This window comes from Lipomyces tetrasporus (genome assembly GCF_029532465.1).
Source record: "Lipomyces tetrasporus strain NRRL Y-64009 chromosome Unknown POJ06scaffold_4, whole genome shotgun sequence".
In the NCBI taxonomy this organism is placed as follows: domain Eukaryota; kingdom Fungi; phylum Ascomycota; class Lipomycetes; order Lipomycetales; family Lipomycetaceae; genus Lipomyces; species Lipomyces tetrasporus.
Window position 1 is genome coordinate 1,499,956 of NW_026611599.1, and position 20,553 is coordinate 1,520,508.

Below are 20,553 nucleotides of genomic sequence, written 5' to 3' on the forward strand. Positions count from 1 at the left end.
CGGTTGTTTATATTTCAAAAGAATTCATAATTAGGCCTCCTGCGAATCATATTGCTAATTACTGAATATCACGTTATGTTATAGTTAATCGTATTGTTATAAACTAGATTTCTATGGCGACTAGTCGCTACGGCAGGCTCCTGCTGACATTTCAGGACGCAGACCGTGAAGTGCAAGCAGTTCTCCTCCTGTGCTGCTTGTAGATCGCGCAAGATGGTCCAAAAAGTCGTCGATGTTAAGAGCTATTGGCATAATTGCTATTGGACTCCGTGTATCGTTGGCTGTTGGCGCCTAGTCACAAAATGCAACCACCAAGGCTGAACCCTAATCCCATGACTGTCTTCGCAGGCATCATGCAACGCTATTTAGCGCGTACATAAGTAGTCGCGAAATCTCCTGCCAGTTATTTTTGATAAATAGCGATTATGCAAATTCAATTTTCGAGACCGCAGAAGCGGAAGAAAATACTTGTAGGGACATCACCGTTTGATGACAACGACAGCGACAGTGGGAAGACATCTGGCGAGAAGAGAAGGCATCGCCATCGCAAGGACGACAGTCAGAAACGCGAATTGGCTGATGATGAACAACAAAACTATGACATGGAGAAGAGAAGCCGAAGTGTAGGGGGATATCGGCCCGTGTTTATCCCTGGTCAGGAGCGGGATGAAGGCATCGAGAAGCAGCGGGGCGAAATCAAATCCCATCAAAGCGGATCTACAACCGATAGTGGAGCGAACCGGGACAAGGAAGATTCATCAGAAGAAGAAGAAGGAGGAGAAGAAGAAGAAGAAGAAGAAGAAGAAGAAGAAGAAGAGTACATGAAGATGGTAATACCGGATCTACCGCAGCAACATGTGTCTGACACGACATATACTGAGCGAAGGCAACAAGCTCTTAGGGTGCAAGAAGTGAAGTCCAGGACACGACCTGCGTTAGCTGTACAACGAGAAAAATTAGAGCGCGGTCTAGACACGTCACTGATTACTGCAGACGCAAAAGCTGGAGACGAGACCGAAAGAGGTAGTGATGATAGCATCGCATTGGCAATTATGAAGAAGATGGGCTTCGTTCCCGGATATGGTCTTGGAAAAGCCGGCGATGCTGCAGGCCATGAGCCTCTGCGACCTGTTCTTAAACACGGTACAATTCTTAGGATCTTTTCGCTTTAACTTCTGTTTATAAAGATCATCCTTAATAACGAACATCTAGATCGAGCTGGTATCGGGATGGATTCAGCACATCGTGAACAAATCGAAACCGAATCCAAGCGAGCGCAAGAGCTCGAGCAAGCAGTGAAACAGTCTTTCATCGACCGCAAGCGTGAAGAACAACTTGAAAAGAGAATCTTAGGACAACTTCATGCAGCTCAGAATTTATGTCTCGAGCTTGATGTATCGAATGATCCTCGACTCGAATCAATTCTGTATTCGCATAGTAGTGCCAGCGGCGGACCAAATAGCGGAGAATACAGGCATTTGGATGTACCGATGCTTCGCAGCGTGAACTTCTTGTGGCGAGAAGTTGTTATCGAGAGACAAAATACCGAGATTGAGAAACTTCTGCGCGGTCGTGTTCTAGATCGGCCGAGTTCAGTAGATGCTGACGAGCAAGAAGATCTGAGATCACGAGTTGAGGAGATCGTTCCTGAGGATTACATCGACGACCAATTAGAGACATTCAACAGTCTTGAGCCAGCTAAGAAACTGGAGGTAGTTCTAGAGTACCTGCGGCAAAAGTATTGCTACTGTTTTTGGTGCGGATGCAAGTATGAAGACGCAGTGGATCTGGACCAGAGTTGTCCTGGGTTAACCGAGGAAGATCATGAGTAGAACGTATTTACTGGATATGACATTAAATATATACACAATGTGAAGATACAAGACGCCAGCCCTTATAGTACAAACCAAACACTTTATAACTCAACCAATCCTGAGTTTCGAGGTATTTACAAATTTAATATACAGAGGATCTATGCATAGCTCAACAAAGAATCATCTATTCCTAAGAGTTTCCTCAGGCTATGAAGATCATTTTGATACACAATAATGTTCGTGTCGAAAGACACCTTGTTGATCCACAATAGCACCAATTTGATTAGGTCCTCCCAGTTGACGTCGTCTTCTGAACTCTCCCGATTGCGGCATATATGTAGCAAATCGGTAACAATGATCGATTTGAGGAAACCTTTCTTGTCGGCGCTATGCAAATTACTTGAAGGCGGTTCGAAATCTTCTCGTTCAACAGCTGGAGTGAATATGTCTTTCTTGAATCCCAAACGAGGGTTCAGCACGATCGCCGAGATATTGTCAATTACTGTCGTCGCAATTTCTTCAGTCAAGTGGAATTGGTGGACGCGCCAGCAGATCTCAAGCACACAAAGCCCAGCCATCACATCTTCTGAGAAAAATAGGGCACGTATAGCGTACACATACACGTCCAAACTTGGTTTCCACTTGCTGTTGTTCACCATACCCACCAATACTTCTCGCATGTTGTCGAGTGGAATCGCGTCGGAATCACCAGACAATTTCCTGACGAGTTCAGCCCGTTGCTTTGTCGCAGTATGCCGAGCGTATAGTCGAGCTCGCATACGCAGATAGCGGTCCATTGACCGCCAGAGCAGTTGATATGTAAGCGCATCCGGATACACACCCTCAGATGCTGATGACTGAATCATTTCAAATGTAGACCACACCTTGCCAAAATCATTCTTGTGAAAGGAATCAGCTATTATGGCATTAAAAATGGCTATGGAAGGCTTTATCTTCAAGTCTTGCATGCGCGAAATCATTTCCTTCGATCCTTCCGGTTGTTTTCGCCGAGCGTAGTATTGAAGAAATAGTCCATAATGCTCCGCAATCGGAGGAGTAATTGGAAGATTATCAATGGAGAGACCCTGTAATTCGTGTTTCCTAACAATCTCCATAACTTGCAATATTTTCCGTGCGTCTTCAATCCTATTTTTATCAAGTAGTACCCTTAACAACGACTGGACGTTGTAACTAGTAGGTTTAACTCCGACGTCCATCATCCTCCGAAACAGAAATACCATTTCGTCAACCAGTCGTAAATCACAAAAACGGTTGAGCAAGACACGATAAAACTCTTGACTTTTCTCGGCCTCAGGGAAGTCTGCCAGCGACTGTTGGACAACCTTGCCGAACCAAGCAATTGCTTCGGGTGACGGCAGTACCCTGCGGTTATGTATCTGCGCATTTTCAAGAACCTGGCTTATCGCATTCCGAGTAAGATGATCCATAAGCATCAGAGAAATATTTCCACCAGTTCTGCCACCAAGCTCCTCAATCTTGTTGACAATTGAATAGCCTAAGCTCGTGTTACCAGTATCTAATGCAGTGCGAGCACATTTGACTAATGTCCTAATGAAGTTGTGTTCCATCCTTTCCCTTTTTTGACTATCCTCAATCCCACGACGCATATCAACGAATCGAGCAATCATCTCATTATATACCCCCTCAGCGAGCTTCATCTGTCCGATCTGGCAAAATTTGATAAAGAGAATGCTTCGCGTATATGTGGATATTCTACCAAATTTGTTCATCAGGTCCCGTGCGGCGCCTAGCGCAGCTTGCACGTCAGATCTCTTGAGATACAGCTCGACTCCTAACTCCCACCACCGGTATTCTTCTGACAGCTCTGACTTTCGCGCCTGCCATAAATGAAGAGCAGTGGTCACGTCATTGCCATCCCCGAGGGCTAGTATGTAGCGCATGTCAAGCGGCGGAGGCAGTTGTTGCTCCGAAAGGGGGCGTGCACGGTTCGCCATGTAGAAGACGTCGCCAACTAGTCTCGTAATGGCAGCGGATTCTCTGCCGTTGGATAGCCGCGCTGCAACTGCGAATAAGTCGGCAAATGCTTCCATAGGTAATTGAGAAGATACGCTAATCGCTGCGTCGCTATTTTCTGTTCGCATATAGTGAAGCACGGACCCTAGCTCGCTCGTAAATTCGCGCGATTCCTTAACCTGCTTGAGAGAGTCAAGTACAAACTTTTGAACCGCACTTGGCTCAAAAGTCTCAAGCAGCTGATCTACTAGAGAATGTGGTGACTGAATAGTGTCTTCAACTGAATTTTTAGCTGCTTGACTTTTAAAATATTCGTACAAGCCTGATCTCGCGTCAGCATATATCACAGATGTATTTGAAGGACTGTCCAGATACCTAATGGATCCTTGATCAGCTCATCTTGAGTATCATGCACTAATCTATCCCCATTCTCTCGCTCTTTCCGAGTAGTTAAGTGGGCGGACAACGGGCCAGTAAATATATCTGAGATTTCCTGCTCGACTTGCTCTGCCTCAGATGGAATTGAAAGCCACTCGGTCTTGTCGTCAAAGCGAACATCCTCTCGAGCCCGAAATGGCGCAGAGCTATAAAGTCTGCCCCGCCAGAATGTTGACAGTAATACGCCCCTACTGCCATAATGGTAGTATGCAGTAGAAATTGGTATCCGCGCTCGAGACTGAAAGATTTTTATCACCTGCAGCTTCCTGTAATGCATATTCTTGTCAATCCCTACTCTGATCCGAGAGGGTTGGTACTCATAAAGTGATTCCCGTTCATGCTGAAAGCCACCAAGGTCCCTTCAGTCTTTGAATCTCGTGCTTCAAGGATGATGTCTTGCAAGTCGCCGGGGCAGTCGGGGAGACGCACGGAATAGTTTATTCTTCGCCGTTGGGAGTTTGAACAGATTGTGATGAGCATTTACAAGTATCGAGGGTGGAGTACCGGGGCCGAGTTGTCTCCGCAGTAGCCCAGCAGCAAATGCAGGGTAAGTGTGACCCTACCTGCCACCTTGTATGATTTGTATGATGCAAAGTGCCGACGACGTAAACTGCTGGATCGTGAGTGGCATCTTCCTGAAGGGGGCGAGCCCGTGCATTTTTTTCACGTTACTTTGTTGAGCTCACACTTAACAATTTCTCCACGTAGCTCGGCTTTTGCAGATTGCAATCACCATTCGGGAGACGACACGTATACCGTCAGCTTTAATTACCTCCTCCTGGGGGGTTCACTTCTAGTCGCTCTTTTAGGGTTTTTTGGTGAAGCAAACTTCGAGTTGGATTTAGCGAATTGAGTTCTTTTCTGCAAATTGTCAGTAATCTCTGTCGGAAAAATTGACATACAACGACGACGGCAACTGTGAAGCAACTCGGCTATTATACCTATACTGTTATCATTCGGCATGAGAGTATCTGAAGTTTTGCAGGAAAACTTCAGCAATGAGGTGTCCACTTTCTCATTCGAGTACTTCGTGCCCAAGACTGTGCAGGTAATGCCCTATCGCTACGTCCTGCGACGTCAGCTGCTCAGCGCTTCGGAAGTAATACTAACAGACCTAATTCACTGAACAGGGCGTGCAGAATTTGTACGATAGAATAGACCGCATGAGGGATCTGCACCCGTTGTTTGTCGATGTTACGTGGAACGCCGGAGGTAGCACTCGACAGGGAGTCGCGACGACCACGGAAATGGTTGCGAAGGCGAACAAGGCATATGGACTGCCTACCTGTATGCATTTGACTTGCACCGGAATGTCGCGCGAGGCAATTGACAAGGCCTTACTGGTGTGTTGACCTGTGCAAAAGAACATGTGTTCGAGCCTTTGCGGTTGGCTAATTGCACTTTAGGAAGCGTACAATGGGGGCTGCCGTTGCATTTTGGCACTCCGAGGCGATCCACCACTCGAGAACGAGAAGTGGGAGGCCACTGCCGGAGGGTTCTTGTATGCCCGTGACTTGGTGTCATATATCCGTGAGCAATATGACGATCACTTCGAGATTGGTGTTGCGGGCTACCCGGAGGGACACCCCGAGGAGAACGATCACGAGGTCCTCATTGATCATTTGAAGGAGAAGTTAGACGCCGGTGCTTCCTTTGTCATTACTCAGATGTTCTATGATGTGGATCATTTTCTGACCTGGGTGGACAAGTGCCGAGAGAAAGGAATCACTGCTCCGATCGTCCCTGGTATCATGCCGATTTCCAATTATGCTAGCTTCATAAGGCGAGCGAAGTGGTGCGAGATCAATGTGCCTCCAGATTTCATGATGGCACTTGAACGGGTCAAGGACGATGACGCCGCGGTCAGGGAAGTTGGTGCAGAATTGGTGACAGGCATGTGCAAGACCATCATGGAGAAAGGTCACATCTATCACTTGCACTTCTACACCATGAATCTCGAGAAATCCACCAGAGTGATTCTCGAGCGTTTGGGTCTCCTTCTAAACTAAGCGGCCACGCGGAGGCCTCACCGCATACTATCGTTTCGTGATTTTGCTTTGGGTTTTGCTTTATTTGAGTTATTTTCTTCCTTTGTTCCGGTATGGCTGTTTTCTTCTGGCGATATAGACCGCGCACAAAAGTTATGTCTTTTTCAACAAAAGCATTTCCAGGGTTTATTGAAACTTTGTGGTTAATTCTGTAATTTTTCTTTTGGTCACATGTCATTGTTTCACCAAAGTGTGACAATGGCTTATGGCATCGACTCGTTTCAGTGTAAATACTTCATTATAATTTTTCTATCTCGACAAGAGCGCGATGCCAGTTTTTATTTATTAAACGTCGTTCAATATCATGTATTACCAATGCCTTGTATGATTGCCTGCGGTATGGGTTTATATTTTAGCTTTATTTGTTTTTGTTTTTGATCGGGTAAGGCAGTAATGGAGTGAAAGGGAACGGCCATCATCTAGCTTCTTTCAACAGAGAAGCCGGATAGTAATTGCTAGCAATATATTATTAGCTGATTATACAGTTTGCACCTGTTATCTGCGCCTTTGATTGTGCTCAGAGACAGCAAACGTTATCGTGTGATATTGAAAGTCTTATTATGGATTCAAACGTATAACAACCAAAGCCCATCCTACCAAATGCACCCTCCGAATCCAAACTAAAAATACACAGTAGGAATACATAATAATACATGATATCAAGACATATACAGAAGACCATTTGTAATCCAATTCCGTTGTATACCTGTGCACTGCAAAATCGTAAAAATATTGCAAAACCACAAGCAAAAATGCAAACTTTTCTTTGTTTCGTGATAGACAAGGCATTACGATTTCTCGCGCAATCCTCCGACAGTTTCCAAATTGACGTTTTCTAATTGACTTGCGCTGGCCTTTTCGTTCATGTCGGCATGCTCGTCTTCGACAATGTCTCTCACAAACGCGGCGCCGGAGCCGGACTCGGACATTTGAACAACGACGACGCGGGGTCTCCGCGCTGCTGGCTTCACGTTTTGCCGATTGGCGCCACTGTCGGCTTCTGAGACAGTAGCATAATACAGAGACTCCTCTTCTTCCTGCACCAGTTCGTCAGGGAACGTAATGCGAATCTCCGGCACCGGGCGCGTGTTCGTGCGCTTCGCACCCACCAGCGCTCGCACTTTCCGCATAACAGTCCTCCAGGATTCGCATGCGCGGCTCTTGTCGCCTAATTCACTGCTCCGAGGATTCTGGCCAGCAACAAGAGTCGAACGCGTGGAAGAAGGCGTGCACGACTCGAACGTAACAGTGGACTCGAACCGTTTGTCTTCCACGCAGATAACATCTCGCGTTGACAGAGGCAGTAGCCACGCTTTTCCCGCGCCTGGAGAATTAACACTCAGGTTCGACGCGTTGGTATACTGGATCCAATAGGGCGACCGGTCAAGTCGTGGTCGCTGCCGCCGGTGCAGCACTAGCAGCGCGACCGACAGTATGATAATGAGGACAAGGAGGACCGTGAACACGATGCCGAGACGCGTTAATAGCACCATTGCGGCGTATCGTAAGTAACTGTCGCCTGTATTTCACTGGTAGTACCGAGGGCAAACCAGATTTATAGGGAGACGTCGCCGTGGAGAATAAAGAGAGCGGACGCGGACGACTCGAGCGTGTGGAATTCGGACGTGCTGCACAAGCCTAATATTAGCATTCGATTGGAACGCAAGCCGCACGCGACCTTCCCGCATAAAAAAAGCCACACTAGCCACCCTCTACAACTCTAACAAGGAACTCGACTATAGTAACTTACTGGGACCTGGTGTCCACTGATAGAGAATAGGGAGGAAAGCGAGGTCAGATTTGTACCAAAAGATGATACAGGTGTGCGGGCGAGAGAGCCAGCGAGCGAGCGAGGGCAGGGGATTAATAGGAGAGACTCGGCGGTGCAGCTGATGGGACAAATTCATGCCAGCCTTCATGCTCTGCTCTTGGTACTTTGCCTACGACGTCACACCGGGGACGCTCACTCTGACTTACCGTGTACGACTGCGGTAGCGTCCGTTAGCAGTCTGTTTTAGTCGCAGTGGCTGGCTGCATGAACAGCATTAGCTACAGATTAGGATGCTTTCACACGCCAAGTGGCTGGTGGGAATCCCGATTTCGCAGACCAAGCTTTAAATTGGACGAAGACTATGCTCAAATGACAGACAGGCATGTCGCTAGCAATGACCATCCCGATCCGCTGGGACAACAATCTGGGATTCAGGAGGCGGGGTCTCTCTGTGCACTATGATACAGGCTTAGATGGCACCCAGCCACCCAGCGAGAGCTGATATGATACCAAACTCGCGACTAGGGAGGAAAAGCCCGCCGCGTGATGTGCGGTGCGCCCTGTGGCTGAAGCACTTACTGTCTTCAGCTAGCGTGCTTCTTTATACGCTGCGGCTCAGGAACGCGTACACTCCAGCACAGCAAGCACGGCCCCCCCGGTCGTTGGAGATTTATGCAATGCAATGGAGCTTCGACAGTCACGGCATATCCGCGCTTGCAATCACTGTGGAATAGGGTTGGTGTTGCGTCAAGACATGGGCAGCCGCTTGGGTGGTCTTCTGCGAGCGAGCTGATGAAGGAACGTTGACACGCCAGCGGACGTATTGAAGTAAATTGTCACAAACACAGCATAATCCGTCCTGTATTTACTGCAAGCATTAGAATCGTGGAGATTGCTTGTTTATGCGAAATTGATCAATTGTGTGGATTGTACCTGGCTTGTTAAGGTAGGTCGGGGCCGAAACTAAAGGCGACACTCTCATCATTTCAATTACACTGGAACCAAGTCGGATTTTGTGAAAGATAGCAGCAATGTCACAAGCTAATGTCACTTTGTTCACCGTCGATGCGGTGCTGATCCTTGACAACGATTCGCATCGGATCCTTACCAAGTACTATCAGCCACCACATCCATATCCGAACAACCTGTTCGCGAACCAGTATCCGACAATCAAAGAGCAGCGAGCATTCGAGAAGGGCTTGTTTGACAAGACGCATAAGCAGGGCACCGACATTATTTTGTTTGATAACCATGTCATCGTGTACAAGGAGGTTGTGGACGTAATTATTTATGTCGTGGGTGGGATAAATGAGAACGAGACGATGCTCTACCAGGTCGTGTTAGCTCTGAGGGACTCGTTGGAGATTCTACTGAAGTATGCGATATGTGAGAGTTGAGGCGAAGTGAGGCGTGGCCCGCTGACGGATGTTAGGCATTCGCTGGATAAGCGGACGATCATTGATAACTACGATCTCGTGTCTTTGGCGGTTGACGAGACCGTCGACGACGGGTAGGTGCCGACACTCTCTTCCCGCCGAAGTTGCAAGTTGACGTGAATATGTGTAGCATCATTCTCGAGACCGACCCGACTATCATCTCCGCCCGAGTATCAAGACCGCCAGCGTACGACACTAGCGTGAAGAACCTCGATTTGAGTGAACAAGGTGTACGTTTTTTTTCACTAGTAATTCGTTCTACAACAATGATTCGGGGACTGACAATGCATCTAGCTCATGAATGCGTACCAGTTGGCGAAGGAAAGGCTTGCGGAGAGGCTAAAACAGGCATTGTAGATTAGTCGTTCATTTGTTTCATTTTCGTTTCATTTTCGTTTCCAGTGCGTCTTAAACTCGACCTAGATCTATTTACATAGTTGGACCGGTTTTATTTGTAACGACAAACAAAAAATCTGATGATCAATAAAACGACCACCCAAAGCATGCAAAAGTGTTATATACAAGGAATCATTTAGCTGTTACATATATGCCTTACGCTTACTTCTTGCCGGCCTTTTTCTTAGGCGGCTTTGATTTTCCTTGCGATTGCGCCGCCTTGTCGCTCTTGATCCGACCAGCACTACCACCACCACCACCGCCGCCGCCGCCCTGGGATCCGCTGCTCTTCTTTGCCGATTGCCCGCTCTTGGCCGAACTCGTAGCGCTTGGAATGGCGGCTCTAAACTTGACAACGCCTACCGGCAGCGTGATCTCAGCGTCGGTTAACGCACCAATCAGAAATACTTCCTTGGGCCAGCATCGTTCGGCGTCACGACTGTTCTTATCAATAACTGAGCCCATGCCGCTCATAAAATACTGCTGGCACTTCTTGAGCGTTTTGCCACGCTTGCCAACTCCGGGAAGTAGTTTGACCTTGTATTTAACCTTATGCAAAGCCGGCCATGGCGCACAAATCGGCACAGCAGCGAGCAGGTTGTCCTCGCGAGATGGGCGCGCGACCAGTTGATCGTACGGCACGATCTCCGCGATTTCGTCCTCGTCGTTGGCCAGCAACACGTCAGCCCGTACAGGCACCCGTTGGGTCTCGGTAGCCTCTTTTCTGCGCTCGCGATTCTGCAAAGCGGCTTCTGCCTCCTTGCGCTTCTGGTCCAGGAGTTCCTGCTCCCGTGCCGCCCGACGAGCGAGACGTTCTTGTTCTAGCAGCTGTCGCCGTTCGGATTTCGCTGATCCTAAAATCTTCATGCGAAGGGCCCGGTCTTCATCGTCTTGGTCTGCGTACTTTGTGGAGATCTTCTTGAGCTTCGATTTCTTGCCGCGTGGGAGCGAAGTTGGACCTGGTGATCCTGCCCGCGGGATCGACGAGGTGGAAGACATGACCGACGGCGGTGCTTCATCGGATGACGTACCATCTTCGCTCTCTCCTGATGCGGATTCCTGATCCGAATATTCAGACTCGTCAGAGCTATCTGACTGTGGAAGAATGTTAGGGTCGTCCTCCTGCTCTTCGTCGTCTTCTTCGATTTCCACTTGTTCGGCTTTGTCTCCTCCGCTCCCAGGCCCAGCGGTTCTGTCGGCAGCAACCACGCTCTCATCCAACACACGCAGTCGTCCACGCCTTCCGGCACTGTCTTCGTCGACGAAGAACAGAATGCCGAATCCCATGACCAAGTTCGATGCCCCAATCGGCATCTTCATGTTGTCGTTGACCGTCACCTCGAACCGAAAATCCACGTCTGCAGCATCGCCGCTCGCGCCCGTCAACGCGGCCTCGACGTTAGTATCAACCGTAACCGCACTCGCACGACACCACCACGCATCGGCTAACCCGCTATTGTCCCACGCGACCGACGTCGAGAGCGCGAGCGTGGCCGCCTGGGACAGCGTGCTGGGCGGGACGATATCGACTTTCAAGTGATTCTTGACCACGACCAAGCTCGACGACGGCGACCGCGCCGACACAATCACGTCGTGCTCTGACAAGTGGCGGGTCAGCAGCAGCGCCGACTGGTGCGAATACCGGCCGCTGAGCACGAGATAGCCGTCGCTGGACACGAACCACAGATACTTTTCGAACCAGAACGGAGTGCGCGGTGCGGGCTTTGTGAAAACGGCTTGATCGGAAGCGTGCTGCTGTTGCTGGGCTTGGACTTGCTGTTGCTTCTTGCCCTTGCGCGCTTGCTGTTTCTTGGACTTGTTTGAGATCTGGGGCGGATTGTCCTTCTTCCCGCCGACGTCGCCTTGACGATCCGCATTGTCAACTTCGCCGCGTGGCTCGGAGACATCGGTAGCGGGGGTAGCTGATCGGTTTTGGTGAACGTCTAGTCGGGCGAGCAAATCAAGCAAGGCAGTCGATATGTCGGCGCGAGTTGTCGGCGTTAGCTTGGTTGATGGCGTGTAGAAATATTTCGCCGGATTGGCCGGTGCAGATGTAGGTCTCACGGATGTCATGGTGATAGTTGATTGCAGTACGGCGATATGCGCCGGTTGTCGATTTTTTGTTTGGGCACTGAGTGATATCAATTCTCAGTGAGGTCGTTCTGCTGCCACGACATAAATTTAAAGTTTTGTCCACACTCAATTAACCGCACAAATAGGTGCAGGTCCGGCATTCGATAACTATGTAGGCATTAAAGCAAGCACCCAGCACATTTCTTCCGATATTCACTGCACTGAGATTTATTACTTCTAAATCGCCTCCATAGGTGTCAGGCAAATTGGATGGGCGCTAATATCCCCAGTATAATTAAATCGGTCTGGAACCCTCAAAGATCTTAGCTTGGAGCGATTTGTGCGTGTACCAAACCGCTAGCTCGTATTCTCGACCTCTGTGGAGTCTGCTGTATGGGCGAATACAGGTCTCTCTAGTAATTCCACGCAAGCCACCGTGTACTTCTGTTATCTTCCAGACAATTGCCCTAGAAGATGTTCACGCGCTCCCACGCTCCCGGAATTTGGCACCGGTTGCTACTGACTATCAGTTCTATTAAGTGGGCCGAAATTCGCCTTCATCAACTCGACAGCTGCGTCTTGCGACGGTCACCGTGGGCAAAAAATGCCTTGTCCCTGAGAATATCGACAGTAATATCGCACCTTGGATAATCGATATGCAGTTTGGTTTGCCGTCCATGCTGGCAATTTCGTTTGGCCGTGGTCTCGCTCGGCCGCCGGTACTCTGCGATAGTAACTTTTTGCTGGCCCAGACTATCTCCAGGTGCATGGCTGAAGATTTGGATTCCAGGTGCGATTATGATCTCCAACAAATAGGGCAGAAAATGATGCCGAATATTACTTCCTTTGTCATCAACTAGTTCATATGTGGATGCCAATTGAGGACTGGGAGGCCAAGTACTGCCCTCCGCCATTACTATATCATGTGTTTTCGTTGCTCTGAAGTCGGTGGATTTTTGGCAGCAGAATGGTCGTCTTGAAAATATCCAGGAGAGGAAGCGATATAGGCAGGAGGCGATGAGAATTATATATATACCAAGAGCAAGAGGATCAAATTACAGGGCGAATTTGTGTTTAGTGCCGAGGAAGTGTTGAAAATCGTTCGCGAGCCGGAAGAGAAACCTAAGGAAGAACGACCACGTGGGCGGCCTTGTAAGTCCAATCGAAGAAGTAGAGAATAGTACGAGCGAGTCGTAGTTGGATTTGGCCAATCGTGTGGCGCACTGGACAAGGTCAAAGCTAGGAGTTTGAATTTAGTGACCGGGTTCCCCATTCATTACTCTATATATATATATACAGGACCGATGGATGGAAGCGAATACCGTCGTTGGACGAATCCTGATTTGAGGCCTGAACGGCAAAGAGGCTGAGGCAACACAATTGCCCAGCAATCAAGGTCAGCAGGCGTCAGACCGTATGTGAGCCTATGGTAGACAGATCACTGCGGTTTAGGGGATCGTGGATTCAAATGCCATCGTGCGGAAATGGATTCGTGGGAGAAGCTCAGGGGTTCAGGGTTAGGGGCCAGTCGACCCTCTGCCCCGTTCGCGGACGCTCTCACATGCTTTGTGGCCTCTCGCATTGAGTCGTGCGTACCTGAGCAAATCATGCCAGTTACAAATTACGGCATCTTATGATAAATCGTTGTGCATGGAAGCCAAAGATTGTTGATTTTCTCGTAGGGGTTGCCGCCCAATTCGGTGTTTATGCAATTGATGCAGGTCAGCGCATGCTACCCAACAACTGGGATAATGGTACATGGATCAACCGGTTGTTTAACAGAGTATTTCATCAGGCCCAAAGGTCGGGTTCTTGGCCCTCCCATTCGAGTATTTGCTGTCGAGTCACACGTACCAAAGTACGCTAAAGGCTCAGTGCACGTAGATTGACTCAGTTTGTCAGCTTTGTCAATTCACTGCAGAAAAGCATTCTGTCACCACGGTCTGTGAGTGCCAAGGTCGTCGACAAAGGCTAAAGCGCAAGAGGAATCTGTGGACGTGAATGCGACGTCGGATTCGGTAGCCGGCGCTGTTAAGTTTTGTGCTGGCGGGACAAGTCGATCCTCACCAGACAAAAAACGAGATCTCAGCCACAGTGCGCACTTGACAGAAAACTTAATTACCATTAAATTAGCGTAGAGACATATTTGACAAAAAATCTTAATGTGTCCACGTGCGTTTCGAGCTGCTTTGACATGATTGTGAGCCAAGGCACTAGAAGAAACAGATGGATGTAGAGCAGCTTGTGACATATATAATGTAAGCGATTCAATTGCTATGTGGTAATGTCGGTACATACGACCTGCAGACTGGGTGCAAATAACTGTCAGGTCACCTCATTATTGATAACGAGGCCAGCAATTCTAAATTTAGCATATTATTAACTGCTTGTTTTGTGGTATTAAAACCCAAGCCAAACGCAAAATGGGCAGCGTTGGCGAATGGTTTGACCGGCAACCAACTTTGGCGGCCCACTGACAGAGACAACAACATTTCCGTCTCCGCTGCACCGGTGGTCCGACCTGCTTAAAGCTGTAATGCAGATCGCCGTCGTTGGTTAAGCGACGACGCAAATCCATGCACGGTGTAGCAGCAAGTCGACCCGCTCACTGTGGCTGCCGTCACGACGCTGACCCATGTGGGCCCGGCCTGCCACTGTATTTTATCAGACACGAAGAATCCACTAAATGGGACTTGCTGTGTGATGAGACGGAACCGCACGTGAAAATGATCGCTGATCGCGCCCCACACTAGCCGCCCAACATAATCCATCATCATCATCATCATCATCATCATCATCGATGCCCCGGCCGCCACTCTTCTCGTCGCAAGCTAAGGTTCGGTTCGGTTCGTGTCTAAGTTCGTGTCAATCCACGTGCCGCATGCGGCTGGCAGGACCAGTTAGTCACCTGGTCATCACTACGCTGAAAAGAGAAAACTCATTAGCGGAAACTCTCTGTCGCCCAGGTTAATCAACCCGCCATACAATTGTCTCAACTGTCATCCCAAAGCACGCTATGCACCGGGCTCGCGAGTGCTCAGATTCTCCCCGCGTCTTCTCCCCCGGGAAGCGCTTGGCTATTTGGCACAAATAAATGATGCTACGGGCATATATGACTGTGTAAGTTTGGTTACCGGCTTCTTGTGTGCTAAAATGCGGTCGTAGTTGTACCGGGGCCACGTAAGGCAAGGCGTCTTTTTCACGCCGAGACGACCTTGCGACGGGCCGTGGTCGCTTGCGACTGCCGAAACCGGGGATGTTGAACGGATTAAAAACCTGTTCATGATGGGATGCGGGCAATTATTACGAGTGGAATGCCGCGGCAGCCACATTTGAAAATATTCATGACCGACAGGGCACCCCGCCTGGTCTGTCTGTCCTTTTCGCCGGGGCATAACATCTTATTGAGTAACGTAGCCGTGTGCGACTTGTATCCAGTTCAGGCGAATCTGGTCCATAGCAATAGAATCGTTTCCAATGACAACCACCCAAAAAAAAAAAAATCCACAAAATAAATAAAGACGAAATTGGACGAAAACCCACCTTGTGTACGACAGTTTCCCTACGACCCGCTATGTCGCAACTAGGGCCTCAGTTCTTGTTTCGTCCTTGCGTGTCCAGGACCGGAGGAGGTAATTGAATATGAAAAAAACCGTCAACACTGGCCCGCTCCCTAAGCCCGCTCGTCTCGTGTTCGCGCCTACAGATCACGATGTGTCATGTATGTACAAGAATCGTGTATTCAATTATACTAGTAAAACCTCATACACCGAAGAACTAATAATACACGAACTACAATATTTGTAATTTCCCTGCTAAATGATTCAAGCAGCACCACGAAAAAAAACTCCATTACAACGACCACTAATGGTACAAAACAATTACATAGTCTCAACTCGCCGCTTAGTCTCCGTCGACGCGGTTTATCCTTGCCGCGTCACGCATGCCACTCCAGATCCGGGCCAAGCCCTCTTTGATCATGAACGCTGTGCGCCAGCCCGTCCGTGCACAAGCTTGTTCCAGTACTGATCGCACCCATTCCTGTTGCTTGTCGTCACGCAGTTGGGCACCGGCGTACAGCAGCGGCATTGTGAGCGACACCCATGCTGCCGATCCTTCGACACCGGGGGTCGTCGTCGTCGTCGTCGTCGTCGACGATTGCGTGGTCGAACAAACGGCTGGCGCCGTGCCTTTGGCGTACAGGTTTTGGTTCGTTGTTTGTGAGGTCGGAGGTGATGACACGGGTTCGTTCGTGGTTTCCCCACCATCATTCGCCTGACGGGCGGGCCGTCCCTGCGACGACACAACAACTACTCCGGCAATCAATTTCCCGATCAAAGCACACAGCGGTCCCGTTTTGTCGGCCACGTCCGCGATATTCGCCAGACCGCCATAGAACGCAGGTTTGCTCGTCCACTGGGGATGGTTTCGCAACAATAGGATTCGCAGCATGACATAATACATCCTCACCACGTGTTCCTGCACACTTGTGTACAGCATGGCGGGGCCAAATGGCGACATCGACGACGACCGTGAACTGGCCGTATCGACAACTTTTGCGTGCTCGCAAAACTCGCGCTCGCCGGCCTCGACGGACGCGAATACCGAGTCCCACTGCGATTGCGAGGTCGAGACGCCAAACGACGGCGTGAAACCCCGCTTCCGGCCGCTTTCCCTGACAATAAAATCTGCGACTAAAACTCCTCGTTTCAGAAACGAGTCCCATTGCCACACCGGCGAGCCAGGAGTGCCGCGGCAAGGCACCATGTCCCAGAAACTGGGGTTGACGAACGGCGCCGTGTCCGACGAAAGCGAGTGCATTATTTCCATGCGGAGGTAAAAGTACAGCAGGTCGAGACGGAGCACTGCTTCGGCGCGACGTTGGCGGAGGACGTTCTGCACCGCACGGCCGGCTTGTGCGGACTTGTGCTCGCTGGTCGCGGTGCTGCGTCTGGCAAGGTCGTCCGGGGTCTCATCCTCGACCACGATACCGAGGTCCTCGACGAATGAGCGCATGTCGAAGCTCTGAATCATGTTGCTCGCGCCTAGCAAATGTCGTGCCCATTTGTCATGTTCTCCGATCGCGGTCTCGTAGAATGCCAGCACAAGGCTCGCGGCAAACACCGGCAAATCTGTCGCGCCCCAGTACAAATTCGTCTGCCGGTCTTGCAATTCGCGTGCAAGACGGCGGATGGCGAGGTGGTAATGCAGCAACGAGGAGTGTTGGTGAGATGCCCGCGCTGCTGCTGAAACGCCAGCCACGCCGGAGATGTGCAGGGCTGACAGTGCCACGACCGCGTGCAGAAGCGCGGAACACGTGAGTGCCATCATCGGGACGTCGTACGCCCACAAATTCGTCGAGCTGTGCTTCATCCTTCCGACCGTGATGAGTTCCGGGCGCGGGACGTGCCGCTCGAACAATGAGATCTGGTGAGCGAGAACGTGGACAAAGTGGCGAAACAGGCGCTGGCAGTCGACGTGCATGAGGGGAGATTTCATCGGATCTGGGCGATATGAAGTCAGCATCTCGTTGGGATCAAGTGCTAATTCCTGCATGCTGGCTTGAGATAAAATACTGACAGTCTGACTGGATGGAGAAGGAGGTGCGAATAGGTACTGAATAGTGTGGTCCGGGACCGCAATATCGGGTCCTGCGTTGTAGATATCGACTTCGTCGTCTATGGTTGGGCGTGACGGTATGGAGTCCGGCATTGCTGACTGCGAATCTTGCGATACGGGTACGAAATTCGGTGGCATCCAGTCTGGCATGTGTTAGTCGTGAAAGGCCGTAAAGTACGCGAGCTAAGAAAAACCTTACAGGGATACGACTGTACAGGCACTGGCATTGCCGGATCAGGAGCTAGCATTACCTGTGGTGCCATTGGATCCATTGTCATTGGAGATACTGGCTGAACGAGTATCGGCACGCCTGGCGGCGGCGCCCAGGACCCTGGCACATAGCTGACAGGCATGTACGGCATTGGAGAAAACATTGCAGGATCAGGATACGGTGTGCCCGCTGCAGCGGCGGCAGCGGCAGCAGCATAGTAATTCGAGGCGGCGTATAGATACTCAGGCTGGATCGGGGCCCCGAACGGCGGAAAATGTGGAGACATGTAGGGCGGCGGATATGGATTAGCAGCCATCAGTGCGGCAAAATTGTGGTCAGTCACATGCGGGACAACCGACCGGACCTTGAAATACGGAGAGCGAAAATCAACCCGGGGCCCATAGCCTTCACAGACGCGACGCGACTTGCTGCAGTTTGCGCACTTTGGTTTGCCCTCGTCGCATTTGATACGCCTGTCACGTTGTGAGAAGAACGACGCTTGCGGCACTGTTTGCACAAATCGAGAGCTTACCTTTTGCGGCAAGTCAGACAACCGGTTCGGGTCCTTCGTCTGACTGCTTCGTCTTTTGTGTCTTTCTTCGGGCCGTCTGTAATGCTCGTCGCTTCAGTCTCGTTCGCTGGCTCGTTCTTTGGCAGTGACGACTCGTCGGACGGAAACGGCGGAGTGTCGGGTGTCAATGGCGTGTATGGAACGCCATTTCTGTCGCCGTCCGACCCACTGCTCTCGGTACTAACCGAGCTATGGACTGACGCCCGTCCGAGCACGGTAGGGCTGGCCGATGGGGACGCGGCCTGCGTATCTACACTCATAACGCCTAGGAATGTTCGATTCGGATCGTTCGTGGATGCAAACTCAGGACTGTCGCACGGCTCAAGCTTCACTGCTGACGACAACCGCAGTCTGCGCGTGGACGCATTGAGTCGTTGCTCCGTCGCAAGCGCAGCAGACCGTGGAAAAGACGAGGATGGAGTTGTTGTTTTGCGCGGGCTGTCGCTCATGCGCAGTAGGGTCTCGTTCGAGATATACAAACCGGCGACGGAGGAGAGTGTGGGCTCTGAGTTTGCGGTGACTTCAGCTAACTTCAACTTCACAGGGATATGTGGAGACCGTCGACGGACGGCGCCGTGGCTAGAAGACTGAGGAGTGTGAAGGTCGAAATTGGCGACGCGTCACCAGTTATGTCGTAAACTGGTTACGTATAGTCGACAGTACGCGGGAGATTAGAGTGTGCCCGATATAAAAGCTAGGGTAGAGCACAACCGAGGGGAGGGGAACAGACTAATATTATATGAATTCACACGATCGACTGAGGACGATGAGGCATGGAACAGGCAATGAATGATATTGCAAAGTTCGAGCGGGACTGGTGTTCAGTGGGAAGGCCAAAGAAAAGGCGGAGTGGAGATGATGGTTACGACGTCGATCAAGTCGCAGTAATAAAAGTCCAGGTCAGGAACCCGCAAAAAGTCTATAGGGTGCGGGTCAGGAGAACCCCATCACGGGCCAGGTCCCTAACGTCCCCTGCACCGCCACTTCGTGTACGGCTCGTCATCCTGCGACTGAAGTGCAGCGAACAACTGGATTCGAGAATGACAATCATCGTCATCTGCTGCACCCGTCCAAGGCCGGGTTGCTTCTCCGGCGGACGCAGTGGACGGCATAAACTGTCAGGCAGAGCCGCGCACGGCGCCTTTCGTTTACCAGGGTCCTTGGCCCTGCCTCTTTCCATACGCTAATTCAGAGTAATATTCGTCGAGAGGTGAGAGCTGTCGGCAAAACGCGGACATTCCGCGCGGCCGACCCGACAATAATGCATTTCTAGCAGTCGCAATAATCGACAGCCTAACTGCGTAATTCTCGTCAGCCTCGGGCTTGACTGCAGTTTTGTGAAGAGCTATTAAACTCTCAAGTCTGCCATCGCGAGAAATACGACTTGGCGGACTTTTTTTTGCATGGCATTTTATTTCACAGGCCACACGCCGGCAGATTGGTCGCGACTTTTCGGACCAAATTGTGTCCGGACCACTAGTTGACGCTAGCTATTCAGGGCTCGTCACAACCAAAGTTCTGGTGACAGCAAGTGACAGGTCGCAGCCAGCCCCGCGATCGTCACTAAAGCTTTTTAAGTTGTCGCCTAAGCTCAGCCGTCAACTCAATCGCCATGCAATGCCGCGCAGTCGTTGTACTTGTCCACGACCACAAGATTAGCGCCATCCTGTTGTCGCCGCAAAGGACGATCGAATGATCTCAGGGTCAGGTACGTACGGTGTTGGCCCCATAAGCAATAACCCTGGTACATCCCTGCGCCTGAGCCAACTCTCTGAGATTCAATTCCATCCTGCGTTGTTCGTCCGTACATCCGTGCACCTTGATCTCGTTGCTAATCCAGATAAGTCTATTTCGTGAAAAGTGACTGTCTGACGTTTGGCAGCGGCTCAGACCCGCCGTTTTTTTGGTCGCAGCGACGAACGCGTACCAGGCAGAATACCACTGGACTCTAAAATATGCGCGGCCGATACAACACGAAGGCCGTGTGGAATACGCGTCGGCAAACCAAACCTAACTTCGTCATTCTTCGTACCGGACATACGGCCACCCCCCGCTGCACTTCAGCTGCATCTAGGGTTAATCCACACTAAAAGCCAACCCCACTGCACTGCCCACAGCTAAACCTTCGAAGCCGGACCATTTTGGCACCGGCTCGCGTTGCGGCCTGTATAACTAGACAGA

At 50.4% G+C, this 20,553-nt stretch overlaps 7 protein-coding genes across 7 annotated transcripts; 3 read left to right on the top strand and 4 right to left on the bottom strand.

Annotated features, from left to right (window-relative positions):
- The first annotated feature begins 320 nt into the window (after window positions 1-320).
- POJ06DRAFT_251535 (uncharacterized protein) lies at window positions 321-1,880 on the top strand. Its single transcript, XM_056187406.1, has 2 exons — window positions 321-1,143; window positions 1,213-1,880. Exons 1-2 carry the CDS (start codon window positions 426-428, stop codon window positions 1,830-1,832), a joined length of 1,338 nt encoding a protein of 445 aa, XP_056044889.1. The 5' UTR covers window positions 321-425; the 3' UTR covers window positions 1,833-1,880.
- POJ06DRAFT_300765 (uncharacterized protein) lies at window positions 1,881-4,685 on the bottom strand. Its single transcript, XM_056190718.1, has 2 exons — window positions 4,185-4,685; window positions 1,881-4,131 (listed from the first exon to the last, which is right to left on the bottom strand). Exons 1-2 carry the CDS (start codon window positions 4,522-4,524, stop codon window positions 1,973-1,975), a joined length of 2,499 nt encoding a protein of 832 aa, XP_056044890.1. The 5' UTR covers window positions 4,525-4,685; the 3' UTR covers window positions 1,881-1,972.
- A 625-nt stretch (window positions 4,686-5,310) lies between these two features.
- On the top strand, window positions 5,311-6,361 carry POJ06DRAFT_97021 (methylenetetrahydrofolate reductase). The gene is made up of 2 exons (XM_056191832.1): window positions 5,311-5,590; window positions 5,654-6,361. The coding sequence occupies exons 1-2, from the start codon at window positions 5,411-5,413 to the stop codon at window positions 6,254-6,256; spliced, it is 783 nt and encodes a 260-aa protein (XP_056044891.1). The 5' UTR covers window positions 5,311-5,410; the 3' UTR covers window positions 6,257-6,361.
- A 405-nt stretch (window positions 6,362-6,766) lies between these two features.
- On the bottom strand, window positions 6,767-8,167 carry POJ06DRAFT_251541 (uncharacterized protein). The gene is made up of 2 exons (XM_056187407.1): window positions 8,046-8,167; window positions 6,767-7,923 (listed from the first exon to the last, which is right to left on the bottom strand). Exon 2 carries the CDS (start codon window positions 7,786-7,788, stop codon window positions 7,084-7,086), a length of 705 nt encoding a protein of 234 aa, XP_056044892.1. The 5' UTR covers window positions 7,789-7,923; window positions 8,046-8,167; the 3' UTR covers window positions 6,767-7,083.
- An 818-nt stretch (window positions 8,168-8,985) lies between these two features.
- POJ06DRAFT_97054 (Longin-like domain-containing protein) lies at window positions 8,986-9,960 on the top strand. Its single transcript, XM_056191833.1, has 4 exons — window positions 8,986-9,441; window positions 9,499-9,576; window positions 9,633-9,732; window positions 9,797-9,960. The coding sequence occupies exons 1-4, from the start codon at window positions 9,098-9,100 to the stop codon at window positions 9,857-9,859; spliced, it is 585 nt and encodes a 194-aa protein (XP_056044893.1). The 5' UTR covers window positions 8,986-9,097; the 3' UTR covers window positions 9,860-9,960.
- On the bottom strand, window positions 9,739-12,097 carry POJ06DRAFT_97058 (uncharacterized protein). The gene has a single exon (XM_056191834.1). It carries the CDS (start codon window positions 11,969-11,971, stop codon window positions 10,061-10,063), a length of 1,911 nt encoding a protein of 636 aa, XP_056044894.1. The 5' UTR covers window positions 11,972-12,097; the 3' UTR covers window positions 9,739-10,060.
- A 3,777-nt stretch (window positions 12,098-15,874) lies between these two features.
- On the bottom strand, window positions 15,875-19,054 carry POJ06DRAFT_289879 (uncharacterized protein; the record flags this gene model as incomplete). The annotated part of the gene is made up of 3 exons (XM_056190325.1): window positions 18,334-19,054; window positions 17,790-18,274; window positions 15,875-17,733 (listed from the first exon to the last, which is right to left on the bottom strand). Exons 1-3 carry the CDS (start codon window positions 18,819-18,821, stop codon window positions 15,875-15,877), a joined length of 2,832 nt encoding a protein of 943 aa, XP_056044895.1. The 5' UTR covers window positions 18,822-19,054.
- Between the last annotated feature and the right edge of the window lie 1,499 nt (window positions 19,055-20,553).